The sequence below is a fragment of the Salmo salar genome, chromosome ssa13 (genome assembly GCF_905237065.1).
Source record: "Salmo salar chromosome ssa13, Ssal_v3.1, whole genome shotgun sequence".
NCBI lineage: Eukaryota > Metazoa > Chordata > Actinopteri > Salmoniformes > Salmonidae > Salmo > Salmo salar.
The window spans coordinates 9,211,583-9,222,531 of record NC_059454.1 but is presented as its reverse complement, the minus strand read 5'-3'; the positions used below and the strand labels follow the sequence as shown (position 1 = coordinate 9,222,531).

General features: G+C 41.5%; 2 protein-coding genes across 4 annotated transcripts in view; both read right to left on the bottom strand.

The window, feature by feature from the left end:
- Nucleotides 1–344: 344 nt before the first annotated feature.
- Nucleotides 345–4,024, bottom strand: hspa1b (heat shock protein family A (Hsp70) member 1B). The gene is made up of 4 exons (XM_014134360.2): nt 3,502–4,024; nt 2,937–3,147; nt 2,723–2,827; nt 345–2,215 (listed from the first exon to the last, which is right to left on the bottom strand). The coding sequence occupies exons 2-4, from the start codon at nt 3,114–3,116 to the stop codon at nt 566–568; spliced, it is 1,935 nt and encodes a 644-aa protein (XP_013989835.2). The 5' UTR covers nt 3,117–3,147; nt 3,502–4,024; the 3' UTR covers nt 345–565.
- Nucleotides 4,025–4,198: 174 nt separating this feature from the next.
- The window catches only part of LOC106566385 (S-adenosylhomocysteine hydrolase-like protein 1), a 66,836-nt gene continuing 60,085 nt past the window's right edge, over nt 4,199–10,949 (bottom strand). For 2 of the 3 annotated variants that reach the window (XM_045692884.1, XM_045692886.1), the window contains exons 13-16: nt 7,583–7,651; nt 7,156–7,234; nt 6,666–6,786; nt 4,199–5,112 (exon numbers count right to left, since the gene is read on the bottom strand). In XM_045692884.1, coding sequence (XP_045548840.1) covers nt 5,106–5,112; nt 6,666–6,786; nt 7,156–7,234; nt 7,583–7,651 — 276 coding nt within the window. In that variant the 3' untranslated portion in view covers nt 4,199–5,105. Of the gene's footprint in view, nt 5,113–6,658; nt 6,787–7,155; nt 7,235–7,582; nt 7,652–10,949 lie in introns of those variants that run through there. The other variant, XM_045692885.1, reaches the window with a different exon arrangement.

The window sequence follows — 10,949 nt, the reverse complement described above, 5'->3', positions numbered from 1 at the left end:
ATAGGGTTTCATGTTCATTTAATTGAGTATTGAGTGAATAATCCATCCAAACATACATAATCACGTTTGGTTTGAATATCAATGTCAATCACTCTACTGTTGTAGAGTACATTGTTTATAAACATGATTATTACTTGAGTATAAACTTGAGTATAGTATTTGTATTTTTACATTTGAACGGTAATATAATATACAAAGGATTTATAAAAAATAAAAAAACATTTATCTGAACTGTGGTTGTATTGTGAGAGAGTGTACATGAGAAGAATGATACAAAACAAAACTGAGCATGGCATTTCACTTAAAGTGGTCAAATAAATAACAAATAAATATTGCACTCATAATTCTGATGCACGTAATCACCATTTAATGAATTTCTGCAAACAGTTTAGGGTTGAAGTTTTGACACAAAAAATAAAGTGCACTTGTAGTGACAGCAAATCTATGTACATATATAGTGCTATGAAAGCTGAGCTAGCTGACATACAGTACTTATATTCGAAGCACCATTAGCTTATGAGGCCTCTTTAGTGATTGATCGGCAATTGATTTACTGATTGATTATTTAGTCCACCTCTTCAATGGTAGGGCCCTGAGAGCTAGCACCGCCCCCAGCCTGGCTGCCACAACTCCCCATTGGAGGAGCCCCTCCCGCCCCCTGGTAGAGCTTGGATACGATTGGCTTACACACTCTCTCCAGCTCCTTCTGTTGGTACTCAAACTCCTCTTTCTCAGCCATCTGGTTGTTCTCCAACCAGGAGATAGTTTGGTTGCACTTCTCAACAACCTTCTTCTTGTCATCCTCGCTGATCTTCCCTGCCAGGTTTGGGTCTTCTACAGTACTCTTCATGTTGAACGTGTAGGACTCCAAACCGTTCTTGGCTGCGATCTTCTCCCTCTGGGCATCATCCTCAGCTTTGTATTTGTCTGCATCCTGCACCATCCTCTCTATGTCTTCTTTACTGAGTCGCCCCTTGTCGTTGGTGATGGTGATCTTGTTCTCCTTGCCTGTACTTTTATCCACCGCCGACACGTTCAGGATGCCGTTAGCATCAATGTCGAAGGTCACCTCGACCTGTGGAATTCCTCTCGGAGCGGGAGGGATACCCGTGAGCTCAAACTTTCCCAGCAGATTATTGTCCTTGGTCATGGCTCTCTCTCCCTCGTACACCTGGATGAGCACACCTGGCTGGTTGTCAGCGTAGGTGGTGAAGATCTGTGTCTGCTTGGTGGGGATGGTGGTGTTACGTTTGATCAGGGCGGTCATGACCCCTCCAGCCGTCTCGATGCCCAGGGACAAAGGAGCCACGTCAAGGAGGAGAAGGTCCTGGACATTCTTAGAGGTGTCGCCCATCAAGATGGCCGCTTGGACAGCAGCGCCGTAAGCCACCGCTTCATCCGGGTTGATGCTCTTGTTGAGTTCCCTTCCATTAAAGAAGTCCTGCAGGAGCTTCTGAATCTTAGGGATTCGAGTGGAGCCACCGACCAGGACTATCTCGTGGACCTGAGCCTTGTCCATCTTAGCGTCATTCAGGGCCTTCTCGACCGGGTCCAGGGTTCCCCTAAAGAGCTCCGAGTTGAGTTCTTCAAAGCGAGCCCTGGTGATGGAGGTGTAGAAGTCCATGCCTTCGAAGAGGGAGTCGATCTCAATGCTGGCCTGGGAGCTGGAGGAGAGAGTTCTCTTGGCCCTCTCACAGGCTGTTCTCAGCCTTCTCACTGCCCTCTTGTTCTGGCTGATGTCCTTCTTGTTCTTCCTCTTGAACTCCTCCACAAAGTGGTTGACCAGGCGGTTGTCAAAGTCCTCCCCTCCCAGATGTGTGTCCCCAGCTGTTGCTTTCACCTCGAATATCCCGTCCTCGATGGTCAGGATGGAGACGTCAAAGGTGCCTCCGCCGAGATCAAAGATGAGAACGTTGCGCTCCCCTTTCTTGCCTTTGTCCAGGCCATAGGCGATAGCCGCCGCCGTGGGCTCATTGATGATCCTCAGGACGTTCAGTCCAGAGATCACCCCAGCGTCTTTAGTAGCCTGCCTCTGGGAGTCGTTGAAGTAGGCTGGGACTGTGATGACTGCATTGGAAACCTTCTGGCCCAGGTAGGCCTCAGCAATCTCCTTCATCTTGACGAGGACCATTGAGGAGATCTCTTCGGGGTAGAAGGCCTTGGTCTCTCCCTTGTACTCCACCTGGACTCTGGGCTTTCCACCATCGCTGATCACCTAGAAGAGTGAGAACAACAAGGTCATGAAGTCTATTGATATACTCAAGCTTTTCATGTCTTTTAGTGTATGTACCCTGTATGTATGTAACCCTGTATGTATGTAACCTTTATGTATGTATGTAACCTTTATGTATGTAACCCCATATGTATGTAACCTTGTATGTATGTATGTATGTATGTATGTAACCTGGGGCAGCAGGTAGCCTAGTGGTTAGTGTTGGACTAGTAACCGAAAGGTTGCAAGATCGAATCCCCGAGCCGACAACCCTGTATCTATGTAACCCCGTATGTATGTATGTAATCCTGTATCTATGTAACCCCGTATGTATGTATGTAATCCTGTATCTATGTAACCCCGTATGTAATCCTGTATCTATGTACACTGTACGTGTTTTTGTATTTGTTTGTGATTTTTCTCTTACAATTTGTAGAAGAATGAGCACTTGGTTGTAATACATTTGAGCTTGTATTTTTCAAAACGGAAAAAAAATAAACTTCAAATCACCTTGAAGGGCCACAGCTTCATGTCTGACTTAACAATCTGGTCGTCGAACTTCCTGCCAATCAGGCGTTTGGCGTCGAACACAGTGTTAGTGGGGTTCATGGCCACCTGCATTGAAATTAATTAAAATATAATTTTATTTTGGGAAAACAAAATACATTAATCTACAAGATTAGACAGACAGACAGACAGACAGACTTTCCAAAGTGGGACCTACCTGGTTCTTTGCTGCGTCTCCAATGAGTCTCTCTGTGTCGGTGAAGGCCACGTAGCTGGGTGTTGTTCTGTTTCCCTGGTCGTTGGCGATGATCTCCACCTTGCCATGCTGGAACACCCCCACACAGGAGTAGGTGGTGCCCAGGTCAATGCCAATGGATACTCCCTTTGCTGAAGACATCTTGGTTAATAATTATTGATTTTTTGGTTTCCTGCATGAGTAAGATTAAGAACAACAACATTTTATTATCATGATTGAATATTTTCTGTATTTTATTAAAGGTCCTACTGTTATTATTATTATTATTATTATGACGTTTATACTTTAAGATATGATTCACTCAGATGTCTAGAGGTGTATAGTCTAATATTGGACATGGATATAGTCTACATATCTACAATTGAACTAATGTAAATAACTGCTTATTTACATTAGATTATACTTTTTTTTTAACGGTTTTGGTAATATCATGTTTTTTCTCTTCTTGTTCATAGTCAGAAGAATCAATAACCAATCCATCTAAGGTGTCTACGAAATGCCTGTCAGCGTCAACATTATAACTTACAACGGTAGACAGCTTGGTTCTTCTCTTGATATATTGATGGACCTCGTTTTGAGTCCTGAGTGGTTTCCTCCCGCCTGGTCGGGTCTTTGCTCTTGAGTCGTGTGGTTATTCCAAAAAGATATACCTCAACTGAGAGAGATCCATGGCTTATATACATAAAAACAGCTTTCTAGAATGATCACACTTCTTCTGTGACACGTCTGTGATACAGCCGCTAATATTAGTTACTGCAGCCGTTGCGACGCTCGGGAAAGCCTGTGAATATTCTAGAGCGGGAGGCAACCCGACACCACACCAGTAACTCTGAACACAGGGGCGGAGAGCTAACATGCTGGACTGTTTTGAAAAGGCAATAGGCAACAGGTTCGAGAAAGTGCGCGAAAGAGCATTTATGAACGTGAAAAGTCATTTTAGACGTGGGCCTCGGGGCCTAGCTGGAAGAATGAAAAGAATGTAACACTGGAAATGGGCGCTTCTCTCTGACACGCACAGTGGCAGAGCACCACCTGTTTTGAGCCCCACATTTTTTAGCAAAAATAAATAAAATAAAATATATATACACTACTGGTCAAAAGTTGTGTTGTATAGTGGCATGCATCCCACTTATTATAATTTTTTTGCTCAACAAGATTTACATGCTAAAATTGCCAATGCGCGCACACACACACACACACACACAAATTCTACAAACTAATTATAAACGTATATTTCTGTTTATTAATTATAGGATGAGCTTATTGCTGCTATAGCATACATCCAGTTACAACAATCACAAGTAGAAATTATTTAGATGATCAACATAAGCAGAAATCACCACAAGGCATGTCTGTCAACATACGACTTCAAATTCAACAGAACAGTTTCTATGAGATAATATACAGATCAACTAGGACAAACTGTGCTTTCAAATCCCTAAAATCGAGAAGAATTTCAAACATAAGAAATAGCCACGAATTAACTTAACGTTGAGATGATCTGATAGCAAGTGGCTGTGAAGACACATTGACTCTTAGCTTAATGACATGTAGCTTCTTCAATGCTTCACCAGACATTAAAACAGCCCAGTTAGGATCACAAACCCAATTCTGGCTCATGGAATGTACTTCATTTAAAATGTCAGTGTGTGTGTGTGTGTGTGTGTATACACAGTAACAGTGACATAATGACATTAATAAACATTGTGATTGTGACTAAATTGATACTTCAAGAGATTAAAGCATAGCCAGCAGACTAAAATATATGACTAACATTTTTTTATGGTTTCTCTCTTAGCCTAAGTCCCAAATTGCACCCTATTCCCTATGTAGTGCACTACTACCCATAGGCGCTGGTCAAAAGTAGTGCACTACAAATGATATAGCGTGCCATTTGGGACAAGTCCTTGGTCTCTGCTGTTTGATATGCATGGTTAGATTCATGTACCTGACAGGCAAGTTAGATATTATAATCAATATTATTATGCATGACAATGTTAATAATAACATTTACATTCAGCAAAAGCAAAAGCAAAATAATGATTATTCTTCCCTTTTGTAATAACTTATGAAATAAAATAGAGATATTATATTCACTTATTCCAGATGTTGCCGCGTTGTCCATTCCCATCAATACCTTGGAGACATAGACAGTAGATATGATTTAATTAAAAAACAATCATGTGACTACAGTTTGATTGAATTTGTCTACGTACATACAGTGAGGGAAAAAAGTATTTGATCCCCTGCTGATTTTCTATGTTTGCCCACTGACAAAGAAATGATCAGTCTATAATTTTAATGGTAGGTTTATTTGAACAGTGAGAGACAGAATAACAACAACAAAAATCCAGAAAAAAACGCATGTAAAAAAATGTTATAAATTGATTTGCATTTTAATGAGGGATATAAGTATTTGAACCCTCTGCAAAACATGACTTAGTACTTGGTGGCAAAACCCTTGTTGGCAATCACAGAGGTCAGACGTTTCTTGTAGTTGGCCACCAGATTTGCACACATCTCAGGAGGGATTTTGTCCCACTCCTCTTTGCAGATCTTCTCCAAATCATTAAGGTTTCGAGGCTGACGTTTGGCAACTCGAACCTTCAGCTCCCTCCACAGATTTTCTATGGGATTAAGGTCTGGAGACTGGCTAGGCCACTCCAGGACCTTAATGTGCTTCTTCTTGAGCCACTCCTTTGTTGCCTTGGCCGTGTGTTTTGGGTCATTGTCATGCTGGAATACCCACCCACGACCCATTTTCAATGCTCAGCACTCACAGGTAACAAACTGAGATTAGGAGCACTCCCTTTAAGAGTGTGCTCCTAATCTCAGCTCGTTACCTGTATAAAAGACACCTTGGAGCCAGAAATCTTTCTGATTGAGAGGGGGTCAAATACTTATTTCCCTCATTAAAATGCAAATCAATTTATAACATTTTTGACATGTGTTTTTCTGGATTTTTTTGTTGTTATTCTGTCTCTCACTGTTCAAATAAACCTACCATTAAAATTATAGACTGATCATTTCTTTGTCAGTGGGCAAACGTACAAAATCAGCAGGGGATCAAATACTTTTTTCCCTCAGTGTAATATCCGTGTAATACAGTACCATGCCATATGATTTATTTTTGTTGCTGTCCCTTGAGTGTATGATTACTTTCCCTTTTCCAGAACTAGTTAGTACCACTTACTAACCCACATCTAAAACCCAAACCCCAGAACATCCTACTTGACTGTTTTCCCCAACACCCATCACCACACTCACTCAAATACAGACAACCTCATCAGAGTAATTACCGTGGCAACCGGTAATATTACCTCAAATGTTTGAGGAGAGAATACTTATTATTTTTACTTTTTTTTTCTTGCTGACTTGATTCTTGACCTTTTGCATTTAGAATTTCTTATTTCACTTTTAGATTTGTTTTATATTCCTTTGTTTGTAGCTTAGGCTAATTGTTTAGATTGACTTTTGATAGTGGTCCTCACTCCAACCCTATCGCAGAGTTGATCCCCAGTTGAGTCATACCAAAGACTCTAAAAATGGGACCTAATGGATCTCAAGGCCCTTTTGACCAGATGTCCTGTAACAGGAGATATGGACAGTTCTGGTTCGGACAAGGTTCACTTAAATGTTTTAATAGGGAGACAATCAGGTAGAGAAAGAACAAGTAGAATGTCTCAGTACCTGTAGTAGTTGGGTTTGAAGGGTCCATTCTTGTTCAGGCCCATGTATTTGGCCTGCTCGTCAGACAGCTCTGTAAGGTGGGCATCAAAGTTGGGCATGTGCAAGCTGGCCACGTACTCATCTGGATGGAAGACACAGGTGGAATGTGAAGAGGACGCCTCTTTTGTAGTTCACTACTTATAACCCACACATACTTGTTTGGAAAATGCAGTGTTGCGGTAAAAAACACTAGGTGGCGACGTCGAGCCACATACAACAAACCCATTGAAACCTATGCGGTACACATTTATCACATGAATTCATTAAGATTTTCATCAATAAGGCTCAGTCAGAGAGACTACTTGTATGTATGCAGATAAATGGTCTGCTCTTCAAATGGCACCCTATTCCTTACATAGTGCACTAATTTTGACCAGAGCCCTATGGCCTGGTCCAAAGTAATTCACTATAAAGGGAATGGGGTGCCATTACGGATGGGCCCAGGTCTTACCCATTTTCTTAGGCAGCAGATAGACGTCCTGTTTGTAGCGTCCCTCAGGAGCATTGAACAGCTCAATCAAAGCCAAGGCCTGCAGAGACACAGACCACCACAGAGTCTCAACGCTGCCAACATCCCATTCCCACAAAGCTCAGGTAACAGCAGAACAACAGGGGAGCAGGAGATATCCTAACTCAAGTCTTGTCTTCAGCAAACCTCTAAAGCAACAAGTATGACTAATAAAAAAAACACCTCAGTATTTTCACATTCAATTTAGGGGTGCTTAGATATTATTGGTACTGACTATTGTCTTAGTTTATACAACAAGCAAGAACAAATACATAAAAAAACCTAAATGAATATTTTTAGGAATAGAAAATAAATAGTTTTTCTGTGTGTTTTTGACACAACTGTCATCTAAATAAACTAGATGCCTCACCTGAGTAGTAGCTGTGATGGACAGAACAAACGTGGGGACTGTGGAACAGCTCAGATTCAACAGACGACCCTATAGGGAAACACAATTCACACTCAGCAAGCACACACATTACACGAATCAACTAGTCACTCATGTAGCCATTCACAGGGAAACTGACATTGCACTTTGAAATCAAAACAGAGATTAGAAGAGAGAGAAGAGAATAACACACAGATGAGTCCAGCTATGAACGAAGACCCCAGAGTACACTCTGATACTACACCTCAGAGTACACTCTAATACTACACCCTGATACTACACCTCAGAGTACACTCTAATACTACACCTCAGAGTACACTCTAATACTACACCCTGATACTACACCTCAGAGTACACTCTAATACTACACCTCAGAGTACACCCTGATACTACACCTTGATACTACACCTTAGAGTACACCCTAATACTACACCCTGATACTACACCTCAGAGTACACTCTAATACTACACTCTGATACTACACCTCAGAGTACACTCTAATACTACACTCTGATACTACACCTCAGAGTACACTCTAATACTACACCCTGATACTACACCTCAGAGTACACCCTGATACTACACCTCAGAGTACACCCTAATACTACACCCTGATACTACACCTCAGAGTACACTCTAATACTACACTCTGATACTACACCTCAGAGTACACTCTAATACTACACCCTGATACTACACCTCAGAGTACACTCTAATACTACACCCTGATACTACACCTCAGAGTACACTCTAATACTACACCCCGATACTACACCTCAGAGTACACTCTAATACTACACCCTGATACTACACCTCAGAGTACACTCTAATACTACACCCTGATACTACACCCCAGAGTACACTCTAATACTACACCCTGATACTACACCTCAGAGTACACTCTAATACTACACCCTGATACTACACCTCAGAGTACACTCTAATACTACACCCTGATACTACACCCCAGAGTACACCCTGATACTACACCCGAGAGTACACTCTAATACTACACCCTGATACTACACCCCAGAGTACGCCCTGATACTACACCCCAGAGTACACCCTGATACTACAGTCCAGAGTACACCCTGATACTACACCCCAGAGTACACCCTGATACTACAGTCCAGAGTACACCCTGATACTACAGTCCAGAGTACACCCTGACACTACACCCCAGAGTACACCCTGATACTACACCTCTCTCTGAGTACACCCTGATACTACCCCTCAGAGTACACTCTGATACTACACCCCAGAGTACACCCTGATACTACACCCCAGAGTACACCCTGATACTACACCCCAGAGTACACCCTGATACTACACCGCAGAGTACACCCTGATACTACACCCCAGAGTACACCCTGATACTACAGCCCAGAGTACACCCTGATACTACACCCCAGAGTACACCCTGATACTACACCGCAGAGTACACCCTGATACCACAGCCCAGAGTACACCCTGATACCACAGCCCAGAGTACACCCTGATACTACACCCCAGAGTACACCCTGATACTACACCCCAGAGTACACCCTGATACTACACCCCAGAGTACACCCTGATACTACACCTCAGAGTACACCCTGATTCTACACCGCAGAGTACACCCTGATACTACACCCCAGAGTACACCCTGACACTACACCTCAGAGTACACTCTGATACTACACCTCAGAGTACACTCTGATACTACACCAGCGAGTACACTCTGATACTACACCAGCAAGTACACTCTGATACTACACCAGCGAGTACACTCTGATACTACACCAGCGAGTACACTCTGATACTACACCAGCGAGTACACTCTGATACTACACCAGCGAGTACACTCTGATACTACACCAGCGAGTACACTCTGATACTACACCATCGAGTACACTCTGATACTACACCAGCGAGTACACTCTGATACTACACCTCAGAGTACACCCCGATACTACAGAGCATTGGTTAACAATGGGAAGACAAAGCCTTTTGTTCCATGAAGTTAGTGGGAAACCTCTCTGGCCAAGTCAGTATTTTGTTCCGTTTTCAATAACAGAGTCGGGTTTGGGAGCTGACAAAGGTGACAAAAAGGTCACCAGGATACATCTCACTGTGAAAAACCTCTCCAATGAAGTATTTTGTAACTCTAGAAGGTTGTTTGTAGCTTTTTCAATCACAGAGAAAGGTGTGGGAGGGAATACAGTATCCTGAAATACAAACTAAAGCTCATTCCATCTCAGTATCCTGAAATACAAACTAAAGCTCATTCCATCTTAGTATCCTGAAATACAAATTAAAGCTCATTCCATCTCAGTATCCTGAAATACAAATTAAAGCTCATTCCATCTCAGTATCCTGAAATACAAACCAAAAAGTAATTACATCTCAGTATCCTGAAATACAAACCAAAAAGTAATTACATCTCAGTATCCTGAAATACAAACTGAAGCTCTTCCATCTCAGTATCCTGAAGTACAAACCAAAAAGTAATTACATCTCAGTATCCTGAAATACAAACTAAAGCTCTTCCATCTCAGTATCCTGAAATACAAACCAAAAAGCTCTTCCATCTCAGTATCCTGAAATACAAACTAAAGCTCTTCCATCTCAGTATCCTGAAATACAAACTAAAGCTCATTCCATCTTAGTATCCTGAAATACAAATTAAAGCTCATTCCATCTCAGTATCCTGAAATACAAATTAAAGCTCATTCCATCTCAGTATCCTGAAATACAAACCAAAGCTCATTCCATCTCAGTATCCTGAAATACAAACCAAAAAGTAATTCCATCTCAGTATCCTGAAATACAAAATAAAGCTCATTCCATCTCAGTATCCTGAAATACAAACCAAAAAGCTCTTCCATCTCAGTATCCTGAAATACAAACTAAAGCTCTTCCATCTCAGTATCCTGAAATACAAACTAAAGCTCTTCCATCTCAGTATGCTGAAATACAAATTAAAGCTCATTCCATCTCAGTATCCTGAAATACAAATTAAAGCTCATTCCATCTCAGTATCCTGAAATACAAACTAAAGCTCTTCCATCTCAGTATCCTGAAATACAAACTAAATCTCTTCCATCTCAGTATCCTGAAATACAAACTAAACCTCTTCCATCTCAGTATCCTGAAATACAAAATAAAGCTCAAAAACATTAAATGACCATGAGAATCGATAGAACATCGCTCAAAGACGCACAAAAACGATATAACATTCAAAATGTTTGAAATAAATAAAGTAACAGGGTTCACCTGTTTTTTAGAAACATATTTAATTTGTAATAGGGTGGACGATTTCATCTTACACTGACCAAAAATCTAAACGGAACATGCAATATTTTCAAAG

Excerpts from the sequence above, each read along its gene's own strand:
- hspa1b (XM_014134360.2), bottom strand. The coding sequence starts at position 3,116 with ATGTCTTCAGCAAAGGGAGTATCCATTGGCATTGACCTGGGCACCACC. Across the intron at positions 2,828-2,936 it reads GAGACGCAGCAAAGAACCAG|GTGGCCATGAACCCCACTAA; the intron begins GTAGGTCCCACT and ends ATTTCAATGCAG. Across the intron at positions 2,216-2,722 it reads TGAAGCTGTGGCCCTTCAAG|GTGATCAGCGATGGTGGAAA; the intron begins GTGATTTGAAGT and ends TCACTCTTCTAG.